Source organism: Myotis yumanensis, unplaced genomic scaffold, assembly GCF_028538775.1.
Source record: "Myotis yumanensis isolate MYYU_CA2020_CCGP unplaced genomic scaffold, mMyoYum1.0.hap1 SCAF_1, whole genome shotgun sequence".
NCBI classification, from domain to species: domain Eukaryota; kingdom Metazoa; phylum Chordata; class Mammalia; order Chiroptera; family Vespertilionidae; genus Myotis; species Myotis yumanensis.
Genome location: NW_027223752.1, coordinates 104,905,084 through 104,927,931, shown reverse-complemented (window position 1 = coordinate 104,927,931; position 22,848 = coordinate 104,905,084). Strand labels below are relative to the sequence as shown.

The 22,848-nt window shown below is 40.2% G+C and overlaps 1 protein-coding gene across 9 annotated transcripts in view; it reads right to left on the bottom strand.

Moving 5' to 3' along the window:
- ZEB1 (zinc finger E-box binding homeobox 1) overlaps positions 1 to 22,848 on the bottom strand; it is a 298,099-nt gene that overhangs the window by 16,496 nt on the left and 258,755 nt on the right. For 5 of the 9 annotated variants that reach the window (XM_070428874.1, XM_070428884.1, XM_070428935.1 and 2 more), the window contains 3 exons: positions 21,953 to 22,114; positions 8,218 to 8,420; positions 1,869 to 1,974 (listed from right to left, as the gene is read on the bottom strand). In XM_070428874.1, the coding sequence (XP_070284975.1) occupies positions 1,869 to 1,974; positions 8,218 to 8,420; positions 21,953 to 22,114 (471 nt within the window). The remainder of the gene's footprint in view (positions 1 to 1,868; positions 1,975 to 8,217; positions 8,421 to 21,952; positions 22,115 to 22,848) is intronic. The other 4 variants (XM_070428892.1, XM_070428900.1, XM_070428918.1 and 1 more) reach the window with 2 other exon arrangements.

Here is a 22,848-nt window from a genome sequence, read left to right as displayed (position 1 = left end):
CTGGCCAGCCTGGATGAGGGGCTGATGGCTGTTTGCAGGCTGGCCACAGCACCTTCCTTGTGGGGGTCCCCACTGGGGTGCCTGGCCAGCCTGGGTGAGGGGCTGATGGCTGTTTTCAGGCTGACCATACCCCCTTCAGGGTGGGAGGGTCCTGCTGGGGTGCCTGGCCAGTCTAGGTGAGGGGCTGAGGGCCGTTTCAGGCTGGCCAAGCCCCCTAGCGGGGACCCTCACCCCATGAGGGTGTGGCCAGCCTGGGTGAGGGGCTGATGGCTCTTTGCAGGCTGGCCACAACCCCCAGCCACCCAAGCTCCCAGTGGAGGCTGGCTGGAACCAGGTATCTGGGATTTATTTGTCTTCTATAATTGAAACTTTGTTGCCATGAGCAGAGGCCACAGCTGGCTCAGGGCCGGCAGGAAGCTTGGCTTCCTCCATCACCTGGGCAACCAAGCCTCCTGCTTGTTCCAGCTCTGTGGCTGCCGGCCGCCATCTTGGTTGGGTTAATTTGCATATAGTCACTCTGATTGGCTGGTGGGTGTGGCTTAGGGTGTAGCAAAGGTACAGTCAACTAGCATCTTTGTCTTTTATTAGTGTAGATTATTGATATGAAAACAGAAGGTAAGAAATAGAATCCTGTGGCAGGCTATAAAAGAAACTCTACTTTCCAGAAACATTAATGTGTGAAAAGAAGTGTTTTTCTAAGAATCTTGGTTTGAGAATTTTTAAGTGATGATATTAACATTATTTAGCCCCCAATGAACAATACAGTAAAACTTCCAGAACATTTGAAGTTCCAAAATAATATACAGGTATCACAAACTACCCCTCACAAAGTCACCCAGCTGTACTCTTTTTGTAGGGTGATGTTTGTAAAATGTAAACGTTAATATACCAATTTTCACAAAATAAGCAATGTGCAAGTAATTTCCAACTTATTAGCTAACAAATTTTTTCATTAAAATTACTTAAATCTAAAATTGCATATCAAAATTAATTGGGAAACTAACATTTTACAGTGCAATGTGGGGTGCTAATTTTTCTCTATAGCTTTTGTTCAAATAGACCCTCTGCAGAAATGCAAATATAGTTATATTTGTTTTTTTAATACTTATTTATCTTTATTGTTGAAAATATTACAGATGTCCCCTTTGTTTCTTTTGTTTTTCCCATTGACCCACTCCCCCTATCCCAGGCCTTCACCACCCTATTGTCTGTGTCCATGGGTTTTATAAAGTTCCCTGGTTAATCATTCCCCACCCCTCCACTCCCGCCTTCCCATCTTTGTTTTTATGTTTCTAAAAGAGACATAATATTTTATCATATAATAATATTCATTTTGTAAGTAATGATTTAGAAAATGATGTGGAATAGGAAGTTGAAATGATGGGAGACCCATTTTTCTTTTCTGTTCTCATTAATACTGCAGGTTCCCTCTCCCCTCATGCTATCTTCCCTTGCTGACTCCACATCACCCCTCAGCATTTCCTATCTGGAGTTCCATTTCTACTTCTGTTTTGTAAATAATGTCTTCATCTTCTTATTTTCTTGTGCAAATTGTACCTCTATATCCTTTTTCATTATTAATTGAGGCCAAATAATTAACATTTATCAGAAAGCTGAAGTGTTTTTAGGTTGTACATGTATTCTGATAAGGAAATTTTGAGTGAGTCATATTATATTAACTTGATATACCTTAGTCAAAGATTAAACCTCCATTAAAATACCATTTATAAACTGAAAATTTCTCAAGATTCATCTGCATCCTAAAAGAAAGCAAGGAGTTTCTAATCATGTGTGTAGATCACATGTTATAATATTTATTTCCATGTATGCTATAGTATTCAAGGTGTAGGAAGATAACAAATATTTACCACTGTGGATTCTTAAGTGCTCTTTTAGATGATGTTTGTATTTGAAAGCTTTTCCACATTCAGTGCACTTGAATTTACGATTGCCTCCAGACTGCGTCACATGTCTCTATAAAAAAAAATGGGTATTTTATTTATAAAGCAAAACCAGCTTTAGACATAAAGAACATCCAATTTGCTAAAATGTTCTAGTGATTATTTTGTTTCTTAAAGGCCTCAAATTATAGCAGTTACAAAAACCTAACACTTGAAATATTACCAAAAAGGAGGGTGATACTGAGAACAGAATTTTGACATAAAGAAAAATCTACACTTTCTAATTTAAAGTATCAGAATCATACTTTATAAGCAATAATAGTATTTGGCAAAAATAATATATACATTATGAGGAACTGCAGAGATTATCTCATTTGCCCTCTAATTTACAGATAAAGAAACTGAAGTCAAGAACATTCAGTAACCTGTCTAAAACAGTTACTCAATAGAAAAACAAGATCTCCTGAACAGGAGATAAGGCCAGGCTTTTTAAAAACTATTTTATCCTCTTATATGTTTGATATTTCTAAATTGCACATCCAGGACCCCTCAGGGGATGTCTGACTGCCAGTTTAGGCCCTATCCCCTGGAGGTCGGACATCCCTCTCACAATCCTGGACCACTGGCTCCTAATTGCTCACCTGCCTGCCTGCTTGGTTACCCCTAACTGCTGCCCCCCCCCCCCCCCCACCCACCGGCCTGATTGTCACTCACTGCCTCTCTGTGCTGGCCTGATTGCCCCTAACTGCCCACCCCCCTGCTGTCCTGGTCGTCCCTAACTGCCTCCTGCTGCCAGCCAGGTTGCCCCCAACTGTCCCCTCCCTGATGGCCTGGTCGCTCCTAACTGCCCCCCCTGCCAGCCTGGTCACCCCCAACTGCCCCCTTCTGCCAGCCTGGTCACCCTCAACTGCCCTCCTGCCAGCCTAGTTGCCCCTCACTGTGCCCCCTGCCAGCCTAATCGCCCCCAACTGCCCCCCTGCTGGCCTGGTCACCCCCAACTGCAACCCCCGCCAGTGGTTACCCCTAACTGCCCCCCCCCCCCTGCTGGCCTGGTCACTCATGCAGCCTGCTGTTCAGTCATTTGGTCATCCCTCACTAACCCTCCTGCTGGCCTGGTCGTAGGTAGCCATCTTGTAAGGGTGTGGAGGTTAATTTGCATATCGCCTCTTTATTATATAGGATAGTTTTCTTTTTCATTCATCAAATCTCCATTTATGTATTACAAATATATCCTACACCTATAATCTTAGAAAAACACTGATTGAATTGACTTGAGTTTGCAAAATCCCTAACTTTGTGAATATGGGGGCCTGGGATACAAAAGTGTTAAGAACCTATGGGAACAAGTTTCTGAGACACAGCTACTTCCTTCACAGTCACTGCCTGGAGGAGTTGTACAGATTTCTTGTTTCAAAATTGCAATCTCTTCTTAAACAAGCTCTCATATCTTACTTTGGGTTATAAAGCTCTAAATAAAAAACTGTCCTCCCCGCCCCCGAGAAAACAAACAACCCCAAATTGCTTGAATTGAATCAAATTCTGCTCAGAAACCTCCAAAGGATTCCCATCAACCCCTGAATACAGATTGAGTCTACAGATTCCGAGTTCATAGCTCCTGAGTTTGAAGGCTTATTCTTTACCAGTTCTCTAAAAGTTCCTGCCTAAGTCATTTATTGAGTCTGTTTTCTGCACACTCATTGCTCTTCTCTCTCTCCTGGCTTTGCTTTATACTATTTCCTATTTCTTGGCTATGTTTCCCTTTAATTATGACTTTTAAAATTTTACCTATCTTTCAAAGGCTTAACTCAAGTACTACTTGCCTCATGCTCACTGAAACTGGAATGTCCTTTATTTTGTCTTTCATGTAGGAAGGAAAGAAAATATGTACTTACTATGTATCAGGCCCTACTTCATTCAAACCCACGGCTTAAAATACTGAACATATGATGACAACTCCCAAGTTTATATCTTTAGACCTTTCCCTTCAACTCCAGACTCTTATCGTCAATTGCTTCCTCGATATTCCTTGATATTGGAAAGTGATAGGCATCTGTTAACATGACTAACATTAAACTCTTAACTTCTCTCCTGAAAAACAGTTCCTCCTCTAGAGTTTCCTAATTTTGTGAATAACACTCTCATTTATTTATTGCTTAGGCCCTGAACTTTGAAGTAATCCTTGAACCCTCTCTTTTTCTTATGTCCTTACCCATTCAATCAGCAAGCCAAATTAATACATTCTGAATCCAATATTACTCATTAGGTGATAGTCTGTCACCACCACCAAGTTTAAACCATCAACTACCCCTGGCCTGGACTTTAGCAATAGCATCTCCCCGCTTACATTTTTGTCTCTCTTGACCTATTCTTTACCCAACAGTCAGTGTCCCCTTAAAAAAAAAAGTTAATGCCTGGCTGGTGTGGCTAAGTGGTTGAGCATCAACCCATGAATCAGGTCACAGTTCAATTCCCCATCATGACAGCTGCCTGGTTGCAGGCTTGATCCCCAGTAAGGGATGTGCAGGAGGTAGCTGATCAACAATTCTCTCTCATCATTGATGCTTCTCTCTCTCTATCTCTCTCTCTCTCTCTCTCTCTCTCTCTCCCTTTAAAAAAACAAACAAATAAAGTTAAAATTCAATATCCTTCAAAGGCTTCTCTATCATACTTTGGAATAAAATCAAAAGTCTTTATTATGGCCTATTCAAAGAGCTACATCATCTGCCTCCCGGGTCTCACCTTCTTTTATCCCTTTGTTCACACTGGTCTCCTGACTGTTCTTTGGTGGCATCAGACAGGTTTCTGCCTCAAGGCCTTTTCATGCTTCAGTCTGTTCCCTTTGAGTGAAATGTCCTTCCCCCAATCATTCCATGATTGGCTTCTTCATGTCATTCAGGTTTTAGTTCGGATGGCATATTCTCAGAAAGGTCTCCCTACCCTCTAAAAATAGTGATTTTCATCACTTTCTATCCTCTTACTCTATTTTTCTTCATACTATCTGTTTTTTATATTTTATATCTGTCTCATATCACATTAGTATGGGGTAGTGCAAAAGTAGGTATACAGTTGTTCATATGGAAAACACAGTAATAAATAATAATCCTATCTAATAAAGAGGGAATATGCTAATTGACCCTCATGCCATCACAAAGATGGCGGCGCCCACAGCCAATAAGGAGGAAATATGCTAATTGACTGCCCGCCCTCAAAGATGGTGTCACCCACAGCCAATAAGGAGGGAATATGCTAACTGACTGCCACACCCTCAAAGATGGCGGCGCCCACAGCCACAAGATGGCTGGCAGGGGAGGGCAGTTGTGGGCAACCAGACCGGCAGGGGAGGGCAGTTAGGGGTAACTGGGCCTGCAGGGGAGGGATGGCAGTTAGTGGTGACCAGGCCTGCAGGGAAGAGCAGTTGGGAATGACCGGGCTGGCAGGGGAGGGCAGTTGGGGGCGACCAGGCCAGCAGGGGAGGGCAGTTGGGTCAATCGGGCTGGCAGGGGAGCAGTTAGGCATCGATCAGGCTGGCAGGGGAATGGTTAGGGGGTGATCAGGCTGGCAGGCAGAAGCAGTTAGGGACAATCAGGCAGGCAGGCAGGTGAGCAGTTGAGAGCTAGTAGTCCTGGATTATGAGAGGGATGTCCGACCGCCCATTTAGGCCGGATCCCTATCGACAGTTGGACATCCCCCAAGGGGTCCCAGATTAGAAAAAGTGGAGGCTGAGCTGAGGGACACCCCCGCCCCTCCGCAGTGCATGAATTTCGTGCACTGGGCCTCTCATCTATAATAATAAAAGCATAATATGCTAATTAGACTGGACATCCTTCCTTCCGGACAAAGCTGCAGTGGGCAGGGGCCACAGCAAAGGCAGCCAAGGCCCCCTGGCTGTGGTGGCGGTGGGGGGGGGGGGGGCTGCGGCAGAGGTGGCTGCTGTGGAGGCAGGGGCCAAAGTACTTGCACAAATTTCATGCATCAGGCCTCTAGTACAAGAATAAACTCTGTGCTTTGCACACTCACAACTGTAAACCTACTTTTGTACCACCCTGTATATGTTCCTTACTGTCATAGATTTTGCTCATCCTTTTCACTATTGTGCTTTAACACCTAGAACAGGGCCTGACACATAATAGAATATTTGTTGAATGAATAAATTAATTCAAATATTTGTTGAATGAATAAATGAATAAGACATGGAAATGCTTACCTTTAAGATGTGGCATGATTTTCAAAGGCCAGCATGCTAGACATTCTACCTCTAGTTTCCTGCCTCATAACTAGTTTCTAAAACCTCCCAATTATATTTCTGTACCTTATTGGTCCCAAAATTTATCACAATTCCTTTCTGACCTTAATTGACCACACACTTTATATATAAACCTACTACCTCTGCCGCCATTAGAAAAATCATCAAAAAGGGGGTTTCATGCTCATCAGAGATCTTACGATTTGCTTTTATAATGGCATCTCCTGCTTTCACTATTAGCTCTGCCTGTCCTTTGACAAAGGCTCTTGGTATAGAGCAGTGATGGTGAAACTTTTGAGCTCAGCGTGTCAGCATTTTGAAAAACCCTAACTTAACTCTGGTGCTGTGTCACATATAGAAATTTTTTGATATTTGCATCCATAGTAAAACAAAGATTTATATTTTTGATATTTATTTTATATATTTAAATGCCATTTAACAAAGAAAAATCAACCAAAAAAATGAGTTCGCGTGTCACCTCTGACATGCGTGTCATAGGTTCGCCATCACTGGTATAGAGAGTATAAGGGGGCAGCAGTTACAGGATAAATATGCTCCCCAAATTTCATTGAATACGCTCTTTTCCCAAGGCCCATCTATACTGTGGTTACCTGAGGAGTCTTAGATAAAAAGAGCACTTGTCTATATTGTTCTTAATCCTATATAATAAAAGGCTAATATGCAAATTGTCCCCTTGACCAGGAGCTTGACCGGGAGTTTGACCAAGGGGCAGGGTTGGCTGGACAACCTCCCATATCCCCTCCTCCTGGCCAGCCCAGCCTGATCCCCCTGATCAGGGTGGGCAGGCCAGACCCCCACCCCCCTATGCACGAATTCATGCACCAGGCCTCTAGTAAGACTATAATAGGGGCATATGGTAAATAGATGGTGTTTGTGTTCAGTAGTTCCTTCTCTGTACCAGTTTTCTCCTTTTGGTACTCTCTCCCATTTCAAGTGCTTCTTCATAAACTTAATCATTAATCTATCTAAATCAATCTTGGTCCTATAGTATCTGATTTGCAAAGTCCCCAACCCCCAATCTTATTTTGTGAGTGTTGTTGCTCAAGTCCTGAGAAATAGGCTGACCATGTTCAATAATTCTTTTTCCATAATTTTTTGTTTGTTTGGTATTTTGGTTTGGCTATCATCTTAGCAAAAGGTCTAATTTGTTGTCTATGGGACATATGATATATGTTAGGTACATTCCTAGGGCAAAGTTCATAGAGACTCATGTATATAGATATTTTCTCTAATATAAGAAAATGGACATGTGCCCCAACCACACATACAGCCTTGACATACCCCATGGAGTTGAATAGTTATTTGATTTTTGAAGTTAGATTTAATGATATTCAGTTGATTGTTTATAGTTGATAGTTATTAAGACCTTATAAAAGAAGTACAACTGGGAAGGTTCTTTTACTTTAATTCTTAAGTATAGAGCCAACAAGTTTACATGTAACTTAATACTTATAGAGTAATCTTGGTTTATACCTCTAGAAATTGAGGTAAAGTGACAAAGAAGTAGAATAAACCATATGAAAATTGAGTCTTCAGAATAAAAATATATTGGAATCTAAACTTTAGATTCTTAGAGGAAGCAACTTCCCTTATTCACTATAGCTTATACTGAGAATAAAGAGTCAGTGGTTCACAAAAAAATAAAATTTTATCATTATTGTCCTTTTAAATTTGGTCAGTAGTAAGTCATGTGATTTATGTAACCAGTATTTATTTTCCTGCACTGAACATTTTAATACAATGCATTATGAAATCTAGTTATAAACTTAAGAGAAATATTTGTTACAATATAAGCAAAATAAATAAATTGAGATGAAAGGGATCTTATCTGAAAAAGAAATACTTAGTTAGCTTTAAAATCATGATCACATGTGATTTATAACTCAGAAGTAACCAGATAATTAAAATAATCACTTTCATTTTTATAAAGCTGCATAGAAGACATTATCTAGTACATCTTTTTAACTTTTAAGTATATTAAGACCCTTTCCTTCTATGGAGAGATGAATTCTCAAAATTTGGAGAGCTAGTGAGCTCAGTTATTTCACTTACTTGATCTCTTCCTGATTTATGTGATGTCATATGACGTTCAAGTTGAGTTCTGTATGCAAAGGTGTAACTGCACAAAGAGCAACTAAAGTTATCTTCGTTCTTTTCATGGCGATATTTAATGTGTTCTTTTAGAGAGGTAAAGCGTTTATAGCCTCTATCACAATACGGGCAGGTGAGTAATTGGGAAAATGCATCTGGTGTTCCTGTAAAAGCAAGATCATAAATTTTAAAAATTGAAAAAAAAATCAGCATATTATATAACTGTCTAACCATTATGCTATATACCTGAAACTCATAAAAAATAATATTGGATGCCAACTGTAATTGAAAAATAAATTGTAGAAAAATAAAAAAAATGTTACCAAAGCTACCAGTGAGTCCTCCTTAAGCTCTATGCAAGATATTAGGCTTCCCAGTTTATATTTGATCCTCAGAACAATATAATGATACTCACTCTATTTTATAAGTGCAAACATGAATAAGGCTCAGAAAGATTAAATAACTTAAAAGTCACACAGCCAGTAAATGACTAAGTCAGGATTCAAATGTTTGCTGTCTGACTTTAAAGTCCCATTTTTTTTCACTAAACTCTAATTCTTTTCTTCTTTTATATGGTCAGACAAAAACAAGAAACAAAAGTAAAATTAGAATGTACGTTACATTTGTAAATGTACACATATTAATGGACTTGTATAGCATAACAGAATCTTTTTATAGGTAACAATGTCATTATTATTTATTTAATGTTCATCCTTTCAAATTTCAAAGTGAGTTACTATCTTCAGAGAGTAAGTAGTACATAGCTAGACTATTTTTCTAAGACTCATTGTAGTTAGGAGGCCATATGACCATGTTTAGACTAAAAAAAATGCATGCATTTTGGAGAGGGCGGTGTTAGTAGGAGCCAGATCTAGGCTTGGCCCATAAATATCTCTTGTGCATGGTTATTCATCTTCTTTCCCCTACTGAAATACAATGAAAAATTATCTGTATAATTTTATATGAAAGAATAAATACAGGATAGCTTTCAGAAAAAAAGGATTATGCATAAATTGGGTTTCACTAAATGAACTATACGTAATTTTGGAACCGTGTAACCTGACAATCCTAAAATGTAGTATTACTTTGTCAATTAATATTATTTTATCTTTATTGATGAGAATATTACAGATATCCTTTGCCCCTTGTTCCCCCTTCATCCAGTTCCCATCCCATCCCAGGCCTTTGCCACCCTATTGTATGTGTCCATAGGAAATGCATATATGCATATGAGATCTTTTCTTCCTGCTCCCCCCCACCCCCCTTCAAACTGAGAATTGTCAGTCTGTTGCATTTCTATGCTTCTGATTCTATTTCATTCACTAGTTTATTCCATTCATTAGGTTTATTATTAGTTTATTTTGATTTTTAGATTAAATTGTTGATAGATATGTATTTGTTGCCATTTTTAGTTCATATTTTTTATCTTTATATTTTTCTTCTTCTTCTTCCTCTTCCTTTTCATTTTCCTCCTCTTCTTAAAGAATACCCTTCAACATTTCATGTAATACTGGTTTGATGGTAATGAACTCATTTAGCTTTTTCTTGTTGGTGAAGCTCTTAATCTGACCTTCAATTCCAAATGATAGAGTAATCTTGGTTGTAGGTCCTTGCTATTCATCACCTTGAATATTTCTTGCCACTTCCTTCTGGCCTGCATAGTTTCTGTTGAGAAATCAGCTGATAGTTATATGGGTGCTCCCTTGTAGGTAACTAACTGCTTTTCTCTTGCTGCTTTTAAGATTCTTTGTCGTTAGCCCTTGGCATTTTTATTATGATGTGTCTTGGTGTGGTCACTTTGAGTTCCTCTTGTTTGGGGCTCTCTGTGCTTCCTGGACTTGTAAGTCTATCTCTTTCACCAGGTAGGGAAAATTTTCTGTCATTATTTCTTCAAATAGGTTTTCATATCTTGCTCTCTCTCTTCTCCTTCTGGTACCTCCATAATGTGAATGTTGGCTATGCTTAAAGTTGTCTCTGAGGTTCCTTACACTATCTTCCTATATTTGAATTCTTTTTTCGTTTTGCTCTTCTGATTGGGTATTTTTTGCTTCCTCATATTTCACATTGATTTGATTCTTGGAATCTTCTAGTCTTCTGTTGAATCCCTGTATATTATTCTTTATTTCAGTCAGTGTATGCTTAATTTCTGACTGCTGTTTTTTTCCATGTGTTTGGTATTCTCACCAAGATCCTTGAAAGTCGTACTAAGTCACTTGAAGGTCTCATGCAGATTCTTGAGTAACCTTGTAACTGGTTTTGACCTCTGTATCCAGTAGTTTGCTTTTTTCCATTTTTCTCATTTATGACATGTTTCTTTGTCTCCACATTTTGGCTGCTCCCCTGTGTTTGTTTCTGTGTATTGGGTAGAGCTGCTATGTCTCCTGGAGTTGGTAAAGTGGCCTTATGTAGTAAGGTGTCCTATAGGGCCCAGTAGCTTAGCCTCTTCAGTCAATGAGCAGGGTACTCTAGGTGTGCCCCTTGGTGGGCTGTGAACACAGTCTTGTTGTAGTTAAGACTTGATTGCTACTGGTGTCACTGTGAGGAACTGACCTCCAAGCCAATTAGCTGTGAGGACCAGCTGTGACTACAGTGGGAGAGCTGCTATGCAGAAGACACCCTATGGAGCAGGACTTGCTTCAGTGTGGCTTTGGTACTTACTGAGTCTGTCGCTTGAGTATGTTGCTTATGGATGTGTAGAGTTGTAATCTGGTATGGTCTGATGCTGTCCACCGGATGCACTGACTCTTGGGTATCCTTGGAGGTGCAAAGTCAGCCACTGCCAGGGGCCACCCAGCGGGAGCTACAGAGAGAGCTGCAGATTCCTCCTATATGTATTGGGCTTGGAGGTGCCCAAGTGAGGCTCAGCTGTGAAGCAAGGCAGGCTGGTGCTAGTGCTGGGTCTTGGGCCTTTTATTGATAGATTTGGGGCTTCCTGACCCAGCTGCAACTTGTTTGAGAGATTTTAGCAAGTCTGAAGCCTGAGCAAGGACAAGCCATTCATATGCAAAAGCCACTGCACACAGGTTGGGTGGGGCTGCAAATTGGATGGGGCAGAATCTCAGGGAATCATCAGGGCAGAGCAAACAGAAATGGCTGCCAGTCAGCCCTGGACCCAGGAGTTCCCAGCACAGGAACAATGACCCATTTGAGCACCTCCATATGGGAGAAAGCCACCCTGAGTTCCTGCCCTGATGCCAGACAATCCAGTTTCTCCTTGTATGTGTCTGGGTCCCCCAGAGCCTCTCCCTGGCACTGGAACTCAGAGGAAGCAGGACCTGGTAAGTTCAGTTCATGCTCTGGCCTTTTAAGAGGAACACCTGGGCCTTCAGCAGCCTCTATGTCACTAAACCCCTATTCCCACTGGTTTTTACATGCCATAGTTATGGGGACTTCTTTTCCAAGCTCTGGGAGCATGAGCTGGGAGTCTTATGTGGGGCTGGGACCCCTTGCTCCTCATTGGGGGCGCTTCCGCAGAAACAATATCCCTCCCAATTAAAGAAGTGGCACTCGTGTGTGCTGGTCCAGCTTTTTCCCATGCCTCCACCCCTCCTAGCAGTCTCAATGTGCTTTCTTCTTTCTCTAGTTTTAGGACTTCCATTTAGCCAGCTTTCAGGCAGTTCTGGATGATAGTTGTTCTTTATTTTAGTTGTAATTTTTATGTGGTTGTGGGAGGTGGTGAGTACAGGCATTTACATACACTATCTTGGTTCTCCCCAGTTTTTCTTTATTTTCTTTCTTTCTTTTCTTTTCTTTCTTTCTTCCCTTTCTTTCTTTCTTTCTTTCTTTCTTTCTTTCTTTCTTTCTTTCTTTCTTTCTTCTTTCTTTCTTCTTTCTTTCTTTCTTTCTCTCTCTCTCTCTCTCTCTCTCTCTCTCTCTCTCTCTCTCTCTCTCTCTTTCTTTCTTCCCTTCCTTCCCTTCTTTCTTCCCTTCCTTTTCTTTCTTCCCTTCCCTTCCTTTCCTTCCTTCCTTCCCTTCCTTTTCCTTTCCTTTCCTCTCCTTCCTCTTTTCCTTCCTCCTTTTCTTTTTCCTTCCCTTCCCTTCCCTTCCCTTCCCTTCCCTTCCCTTCCCTTCCCTTCCCTTCCCTTCCCTTCCCTTCCTTCTTTCTTGAACCAAGTCTGTTTTATTATGAACTCCCCTCTCAGGACAGCTTTCATTGTGTTCCATAGATTTTGGATTGTTGTGTGTTTATTTTTATGTTTCGAGAATGTTTTTATTTCATCTTTGATCTCTTTGGTAATCCATTAATTGTTTAATGGCATGCTATTTAGCCTCCATGTATTTGGTTGTTTTTTAGCATTTTTATTGTAGCTGATTTCTAATTTCATGTCATTGTGGTTTGAGACGATTCTTGATATGATTTCAATCTTCTTGAATTTGTAGGGACTTAGCTTATGTCCTAACATGTAGTCTATATTTGAAAATGTCCCATGTGCACTTGAGAAGAATGTATATTCTGTAGCTTTGGGGTAGAATTTTTCTGAAGATGTCAGTTCCATCTGTTCTAGAATGTCATTTAGGATTGCTGTTTTCTTATTGATTTTTGTAGTGTCTTTATCTGATTTGGGAATTAGGATAATGCTGGTCTTGTCAAAAGATCTTGGAAGTCTTTCCTCATTCTGATATTTTTAGAATAGTTTGAGGAGAACAGGTGTTATTTCTTCTTAGAATATTTAGTAAAACTCACCTGTGAAGCCATCTGGTCCAGGACTTTTGTTTGCTGGGTGTTTTTTTAAATTTCAATTTCATTAGTTGTTATTGGTCTATTCAGGTTTTCTGATTCTTGCCGCCATCTTGGTTCCTCAATGAATATTATTAAACTAAGTTTTCCATATTTGATTTATTTCTTCAAAGAAATAAGATCCTAAGTGACATCTTATTGTAAATGTCATCTCTACCTTCATTTTGATTTTCTTCTAGGAAAATAGACCACCAAAGAAAATTTCATAACAATATAAAAAAGTTTCATAAATATATGTTACCTTTACTGAAATTCAAGTTTATATAAATTAAATATCTTGCTCAAATAACAGCCTACATATAATAGACTGAGCACCTAACTCGACAAAGCTAGGTAAATATGCTAATATATGTATCAAAATATGAATATGAATATTTTATTTAATATATTAAAAATCAAACAACTAAAACTCCCAAAGTTTAGAATGGCATCTTTCATTAGTAAGGCAACTGGTACCAGAGAATTTTCTGTTGGTGATGACTTTAACATGACCCACTTCTTTGGGGACTAGATTAGCCACATGATGAAATTCTTTGGAATCATATTATGTTTTGTCTAGTATGAATTTCCTATTTGTACTGGCAAGTGAAAAGTCAACATTTGACACATTCTCTTTGCCAGACTGCTAGTCCATCCTATTTACAATGGCAAAAGTCAGAGTCCACTATTTTAAGTGTTCATTATTGGCACCAGAATCACAATGATTTCCATCACTCAAACTCAAGCTGCTTATACTCATAGTGTTAGAGAGTTGTCTGCTCTCATTTTTTATGTCTTTTTTGCCTTCATGATTAACCCCGCTAATTAATAAACAAAATACTAATATTTTATAAAATGACAGGCTGCTTATATAGGGTGCCCCCCCCCAAATATATACAGGCACTTTGAATAATTATAAAGGCAGTTGTTTATTAAAATACATGTCATTTTCAAATTGAGCTATCAGCTGTTAAAGTGTGTATACTTGGGACACCCTGTATTTTAACAGCAAGTAATTACCTTCATAAATCAGAATCTATTGATTTTTTTCACATATATAAAATTTGAATTTAATCTTTACGTCACTAGCATGTATAAAATAAAAAAGTAAATCTAAATATTTGACATTATAAGCAAGTTATAGAATGCAGGTTTAAAAGTTAAGGGAAAATTGTGTTTCTATTTTTGAAAATATTGTATTGTTTTTTAAAAAAATACTTTTTTAGGAATAAAGGCTTGTCATATAAGGAAAATATCTTTTAGAATTCCTATAATAAACTTAAGGTAGCAAATGAATACTACTAAAAAGACAACCTTCTTGGTCATTTTAAAAACTTTTTATAATTTATTTATGCATCTGTGACCATTGATATACTTATCTAAAAAATTAAATTTTTTTGTATCTTCCTCTTTCTTTGGTAGTTAGCATAAAATTTCAGACTGATAGTGTTATTTGATATAAAACCTTTGAAAAATCTTGATTTGCTCCCCACTAACTCAGAATTTTTGAAAATCAACCTACTGGAATAAAGTTTGCCTGTTCACAACTTAGGAAGTGAACACGGAGGGCATGTTTAACCTGCTAAACTCACAGGGCTTGTTTAACCTGCTAAAACTTTAAAAATTTAAGAGTTTCTGAATAACTTTTTGTATTTAAACAGATGCTACTGGTGTGACAGAGTATCTATTGTGAAATACTCTATTAGCAGTATACTTATTATACTATACTAGAGGCCCGGTGCACGAATTCATGCACTGGTGTGTCCCTCAGCCTGGCCTGTGCCCTCTCGCAATCCAGGACCCTTCGGGGGACGTCAGACTGTTGGTTTTGGCCTGACCCCTGCAGGACAGACCAAGGAACCCCACTGCTGCACAAATAAATGCACCAGGCCTCTAGTATGCATATAAGATCTTTGATTAATATCTTCCCACCCTCCACCCACCCCCTTCCCTCTGAGATTCATCAGTCTGTTCCATGTTTCCATGCCTGTGTTTTGAGCATCTGACTCCTGGTGGTCAGTGTGCATCATAGCTACCGGTCGGTCAATTAGGTTTTTATATATATAGATACCTAAAAGTAAGGAATACCTGAATTAAAAATATGTTTTATAATTTAAATGTTGTATTAACCAGAATGGTTAGGGCCTCAATTTTTATGGGATTTTACTGTGTTGATTCATAACACTGAACTTTACAAGGTTTAACCTTATTTGATCTATGCCAGCGGTCCTCAACATGTGGGTTGAGACCCCTTTGGGGGTCGAACGACCCTTTCACAGGGGTCGCCTAAGACCATTGGAAAACACATATATAATTACATATTGTTTTTGTGATTAATCACTATGTTTATTATGTTCAATTTGTAACAATGAAAATACATCCTGCATATCAGATATTTACATTATGATTCATAACACTAGCAAAATTACAGTTATGAAGTAGCAACAAAAATAATTTTATGGTTGGGGGTCACCACAACATGAGGAACTGTATTAAAGGGTCATGACATTAGGAAGGTTGAGAACCGTTGATCTAAGCAATGGAACATTTCTTTTGTTTTAATTGTTTTCTTTCATCGAAGCTTTTTGAATACGATTTTGTTACATATATATCTTACATATACACATATGGGTTTAAAGGTTTTCTATTTCATTTTTATGTTTATTTTAACGTTCTGCTTCTATAGGTGAAATGTTAATACATTTTATTTAGGCGAATAAACAACCAAGAAATCAAAATGGAAACAGTAGGGATATATATATATATATCTCCTATCTAATAATAGACAAAGATGCAAATTGACCATACCTTCGCTATGCCCACCATTGGCTAATCAGAGCAATATGCAAATTAACTGCCAACATATATGGTGGCTAATTTGCATATACCAGCTGGGAGCGAAGACTGAAGACACCGTAGAAGGAAGCCAAGCAACGGAGCCGAGGTAGTGGAGACGGACAGGAGAGAAGCAGCAGAGATGGGCAGGGTAGGAAAGGCAGAGAAGGGCGGGGTAGGAGCGGCAGAGACAGGAGCGAAGCCCTATTCTTGCAGGAATCTTCCTGCAAACGGGCCTCTAGTATATATATATAAAGCCTAAGCGACCGTCCGACCAGTAGCTATGATGTGCAATGACCACCAGGGGGCAGATGCTCTGACCAGTAACTGTGATGTGCACTAACCACCAGGGGGCAGATGCTCAATGCAGGAGTACCGAGCTGCAGTGACTTGGAAGCTGTGGTTCTTGGGTGACACATCCGGAACCAGAGAGTGCTGGAAGCCGATCCACCCTGGCTGCTTGAGGCAGTCTCTGCAGGGATGTTTCAAGGGACCTTGAAATGGAGATGAGAAATGCCCTAGCCTTTGGTATGAAATGGATGGGATTAAGATCAAATAGGATAAATGCAGATGTAAGAGGACAATAGGGGAAGGAACCTGGCTAGGAGAAGAAAGGTTGTTTCCCTAGGTGAGGATTTTTATCAGTAAACCTTTTAACTGAGTGTCAGAGGGGTGGTTGGTCGCTTTGATCTTTGCTTGGAGTGACCTCCTTCAGTTACTTCCTTGTAGCTTAGTGAAACAACAGAGTAACCTTTGAATGGAGATGGGAAGCCCCCTGGCCTTTTGTATAGTATGGATAGGATTGGGACCAAATAGTATAAATACAGATGTTAGATGACAATAAAGAGGAACCTGGCTATGATGATCACCTGAACACTGCCTCCATGTCATTCATTCTTCGCCATCTCCGTCCACACCTTTGGGAACCCCTGGACCCGCTGGGGATGCACCCCAGCAAGAGAGAAGGGAGCCTGATTCCCGGGTGCGTCACCCGAAAACCGCCCTCTCACAATTCGGGACCCCTCAGGGGATGTCAAAGAGCAGGTTTTGACCCAATCCCTGCAGGCCAGGCCAAGGGACCCCGCCAGTGCATGAATCCATGCACTGGATCTGTAGTCTTATATAATAAAAAGGTAATATGCAAATTGACCCTAATGGCAAAATGACCAGGAATGACCGGTCACTATGACACACACTGACCACCAGGGGGAAGATGCTCAATGCAGGAGCTGCCCCCTGGTTGTCAGTGCGCTCCCATAGGGGGAGGTTCGATCAGCCACAAGCCAGGCTGATGGCTGTGAGGGCAGCAGCAGTGGTGGGAGCCTCTCCTGCCTCCTCGGCAGCACTAAGGCTGTCTGACTGCAGCTTAGGCCCCGCTCCCCATAGGTGGACATCTCCCAAGGGTTCCCAGGCTGCCAGAGGGATGTCTTCCTGCCAGCTTAGGCCCGGTCCCCCGGGGAGCTGAGGGACCCCCGAGTGTATGAATTTTCATGCACTGGGCCTCTAGTCCTATCTAACAAAATACAAAAAGGGTAATTAACCATACCTTCGCTACGCTTCCCATTGGCTAATCAGCGAGATATGCAAATTAACTGCCAACAAAGATGGCGGCTGGCAGCCACGCAGCTGAAGCGAGCAGGAGGTTTGCTTGCTCCAGTGATGGAGGAAGCCAAGGTTCTCCACCTGCCGCGGCCTGCTCTAAGCTCTGAAAGCAACAGCTCCAAAAGCAACAAAGTTTCAATTATAGAAGCTAAACAAATCCCAGAAACCTGCTTTCAGCCAGCCGTGACCTCAGAGCTGGGAGCGCCAGTGAAGGCAGCAGAGTTTCAGTTATAGAAGGTAAATAAATCCCAGAATAAAAAAAAAAAAGAAAAAAGGAGAGGCTGGGTGCTTCAGTCGCAGGCCAGTCTGAAAATGGCCAGGCACCCCAGTGGGGACTGGCCAGGCACCCCAGTAGGGACCCCCACCCTGAAGGGGGTGTGGCCAGCCTGAAAACAGCCATCAGCCCCCTCACCCAAGCTGGCCAGACACCCCAGTGAGGACCCCCACCCTGAAGGGGGTGTGACCAGCTGCATACAGCCATCAGCCCCTCACCCAGGCTGGCCAGGCACCCAAGCAGGACCCCCACCCTGATCCGGGACACCCTTCAGGGCAAACCAGCTGGCCCCCACCCATGCACCAGGCCTCTATCCTATATAGTAAAAAGGTAATATGCAAACTGACCCTAACAGCAGAAAGACTGGGAATGACTGGTCACTATGACACACACTGACCACCAAGGGGCAGACGCTCAATGCAGGAGCTGCCCTCTGGTGGTCAGTGCGCTCCTACATGGGGGAGCTCTGCTCAGCCACAAGCCAGGCTGATGGCTGCCAGTACAGCGGTGGTGGTGGGAGCCTCTCCTGCCTCCTCAGCAGTGCTAAGGATGTCCGACTGCAGCTTAGGTCTGCTCCCTGCTGGCAAGTGGACATCCCCCGAGGGCTGCTGGGCTGCCAGAGGGATGTCTGATTGCCAGCTTAGGCCCAATCCCCCGGGGAGCAGGCCTAAGCCAGCAGGTGGTCATCCCCCCAGGGGTCCCAGACTGCGAGAGGGCACAGGCTGGGCTGAGGGCCCCCCCACCGAGTGCACAAATTTTTGTGCACCGGGCCTCTAGTCTATATATATAAAAGGCTAATATGCTAAGTGTCCAACCGTTGGACTGGTCGCTATGATGTGCACTGACCACCAGGGGGCAGACACTCAATGCAGGAGCTGCCCAGCTGCAGTGCCTTGGCAGCTGTGGTTCTCAAATGATGCACCCTGAAACCAGAGAGGAGGGAGCCCGATTCCTCGTGGGGCTGTGCAATTCCACCTTCAGCTGTGGGTTATGTTGTTGCTGGAGCAATGCCGGCCCCGAATCTGGTTTACTGCACACTTGTGTTTGCGTTCCATACCCTGTATGACAGCAACTTTGCAGAGCATCCTTTTGCACTCCGGGACCCCTCAGGGGATGTTGGAGAGCCATTTTCGGCCCGATCCCCACAGGCCAGGCTGAGAGATCCCATCTGCCAGCGGGATCCCTCTCACTCTGCAGACGCTGGGGAGGTCCGTGGGAGGTTGGATCCAGGGCGTGTCCGGCCCGTCTTGCCCAGTCCTGCCCCACTGGCCACCTTCTAATTAATTTCCTTTCAATGTGCATGAATCCGGGCACTGGGTCACTAGTAGGATTATAATGCCAATAACTACAGACTCTCCAAATATACAAATATTGATAATCAGCACACTGTCATTAAGCTGAAATGTAGTGTTCCCAGGGGCAATAATCTATAGTGTTCATATATGTGAACTTTTGGCACACTGGAAAAAAAAGTTCTTAAGTACCCTACTTCTATTTACTTTGTCACTGATTTAGTTACAAAAAATCTCTCTATTCTAGAGTTAAACTTCTGTTTGTTCTCTTTTTTTTCATGGTTTATACCTGATTTAAGGAAAGTAGTTGACTCTACAATTGAATTTATTTTGTTTTTCTATACCATCTTTCTCAATTTCCTTCAAAAATTTAAAAGTTGATTGATACAATACCATTTACATTAGCATCAAGAAATCTGAAATACTTATGTATAAAGCTAACAAAATATGTATGAAATTTAAATGAGGAAAACAACAAAACTCTGATGAACAAAAGAACTAAATAAATGGAGAGATATTCCAACTTCATTGATAAGGAAACTCAATATGGTCAAGATGTCAGTTCTTCCCAACTTCATATATAGATTCAATGCAATCCCAATATATATCCTAGAGGGTTGTTTTATGGATATGTATAAATATTCTAAAGTTTATATGGGGAGCCAAGAGGTCCAAAATAGCAAACACAATACTGAAGAAGAACAAAGTCAGAGGACTAACACTACCTAACTTTAATACTTACTATAAAGCTATAATAATCAAGACATGTGGTATAGACAAATGGATCAATGAAACAGAACAGAGAGCCCAGAAATAGATCCCCATAAATATTGTCAACTGATCTTTGACAAAGGAGCAAAGGCAATACAATAGAGCAAAAACAATTTTGTCAACAAATGTAATAGAACAACTGAACATCCTCATGCAAAAAAAAAAAAAAAATTGAATCAAGACACAGACCTATACATCATTCACAAGTATGAACTCAAAATGGATCACAGACCTAACTGTAAAATGCAAAACTATAAGACTCCTAAAAGATAAGAGGAGAAAACCTATATGACGTTGGTTGATGCCTTTTTAGATACAACATTAAAGGCACAATTTATATAAAAAGTAACTGACAAGCTACATTTCATTAAAATTAAATGCTTCTGCTCTAAGAAAGATAATATCAAGAGAATTAGAAGACGAGCCAGACTGAGAAAAATTTTTGCAAAAAAACACATGTACTAAAGGATTATTATCCAAAATATGCAAAGAACTCTTAAACTCAATAAAAAAAATCAAATAACTAAAAAATGGGCCAAAGACCTTAACAGACAGCTTACCAAAGAAGATATAGATGGCAGATAAGTATGAAAAGATGCTCCACATCGTATGTCATCATGGAAGCACAAATTAAAACCACAAGAAACCATTACACATCTATAGAACATCCAAAATCCAGAACACTGACAGCACCAAATATTGGTGAGGACGTGAAGCAACAGTAACTCTCATTCAGTGCCAGTAAGAATGAAAACTGGTACAGCTACTTTGGAAGGCGATTTGGCAGTTTCTTGTAAAACTGAATATATACTCTTAGCATACAAATCCAGCAATTGTGCTTCTTGTTGTTTATCAAAAGGAATTGAAAACTTATGTCCCTACAAAAATCTGTGCATAGATGTTTATAGCAGTTTATTCATAATTGCCAAAATTTGGAAGGTATCCTTCAGATGGTGAATGGATTAATAATCTGTGGTGCATCCAGACAATGGAATATTATTCAACACAAAAGAAATGAACTATCAAGCCCTGAAATGACATAGAAGAATCTTAAGTGCAGATTTCTAAGTGAAAAAAGTCAATTTGAAAAGGCTACATATGATTCCAATGGAAACATAAAGATGAGTGGTTGTCAGGGGTAGGGGAGATGGGGAAAGATGAATGAATAGGCAGAGCACAGAAGAATTTTTAGGTTAGTGAAACTACTCTGTATGATATAATGATAAATACATGTCCTTATACATTCGTCCAAACCCATAGAATGTACATCACCAAGAATAAACCCTAAGGTAAACTATGAACTTGGAATGATTATGTTGTGTCAATGTAGGTTCATCCCTGGCAAAAAAGAAAAAAAAAAAGAAAAGTACCATTCTGGTAAGTTATGTTGATAATGGGAAAGGCTTATGAATGTGTGTGGGAAAGGGTTATATGGGACATCTCTGTATCTCTGTCTCAATTTGGTTGTAAACACACAACTGCTCTAAAAAAAACCTTAAATAAGTTGATTATTTGACTTTAAGCTACATATATCCATTAAAGTGAGACCCTGGAAAAATCAAATCAGATTAGGATCTTACAACTTGATATATCCTTAAACATTCTAAGTAACGTCCTAGCATTTGGAACAGATTTTGCATACAATTTCTTAGCAAGCTATTTTCATCTGTTTCCAGTTCATGGAGGAAGGGCAGAATGAATAACAGCTTATTTCTTTTCAGTAGATTATGAACACTTTCTTACTGCATTTTATTACTCTTTATACAGTGGCTGTTCATATCAGAATGGACTAAAGCTGATAGAGAAAAACCCGTTGTCTCCAAATTAGTATGTTTTGAACCAGACAGCCATGTTTTGCTTGCTAGAAGAAGAGTGGAAAAGAATCAATGGGTAGTAAAGGTCATCCTAATTTCTATTTCCACTACTTGCTGCCATGTTAGAGAATGTAAATTAACTTCCAGGCACTGTTCTAAGCATTTCATATGCAGTGGCATTACCACTATATACATTAGATGCCACTAATATTACACTATACTGTTATTATGGACAATGTTCTTAATTAAAGAGATTAATCTCTGCAGCCACCTGCAATCAATTTTGGCTTTCAAAAATGTTCTCTATAGTAGGATAGTAGGTTCCTACAGTAGAGTAATAGAAATAATCCTTTGAAGATGAAAACAAAAACAGCTGTGAAGCTCCATTTACCATTTTCATCATGACCACTGGCTTCTGGTGTGCCCTGCCTCTGGTCCTCTTCGGGTGCCTCAGGGTAAATGACAGCAGTATCTTGTTGTTGCAGGAACTCTTCAACATTAGGATCATGGTTTTGTTCATTTTCTGCATCTGAATCGCATTCATCATCTTTTACTAAAATAAATGCATACTTTATAAATAGCAATTTCACCACCAAGTTATTACCAAGATTTTCTAAATGAGGAATTGTTTATCTTGAGAGAATATGAGATTGTTCTTAAATTTGTAGGAAATATTTACTGAATATTAAAAACAATATTCACTCATTTGTTATAATTGATTAAGAAATCATTTTAAGCCTGGCTGGTGTGGCTCAGTGGTTGAGTGTTGACCATGAACCAAAAAGCCCCCTGCCCCCTTTCGATTCCTGGTCAGGGCACATGTCTGGGTTATGGCTCGATCCCCGGTGTGTGCAGGAGGCAGCCAATTGATGTCTCTCTCCCATCGATGTTTCTATCTATCCCTCTCCCTCTAAAATAAATAAAAACATATTTAAAAAACAAGTCATCTTTAAAATAAATTTAAAATGTTATAAAAGTTTTGACATTTTCACAATATTCCCTTTAAGCTTCAGAGTTGTACTTCTATTCCATTTTACTGATAAACAAGATATGGAGACAGTTAATACAGTTGGCTGAATTTCTAGCTTTTCAGTCAATGTTAAAGCAAGGAAAAAAGGACAAGAGAAAACCTTAGCAACCTACTGTGTCATTTACTCAGTTGTACCTTAAATCTGAATCAGTCTCAATGTAAACCACTCTAAAATATAGTTCAGTTATGTGACTTCTTAGAAAATAGCTTTAATAGTTATCTATATGTAGAAAGAGTTCTAATAAGAGTCAAAATAC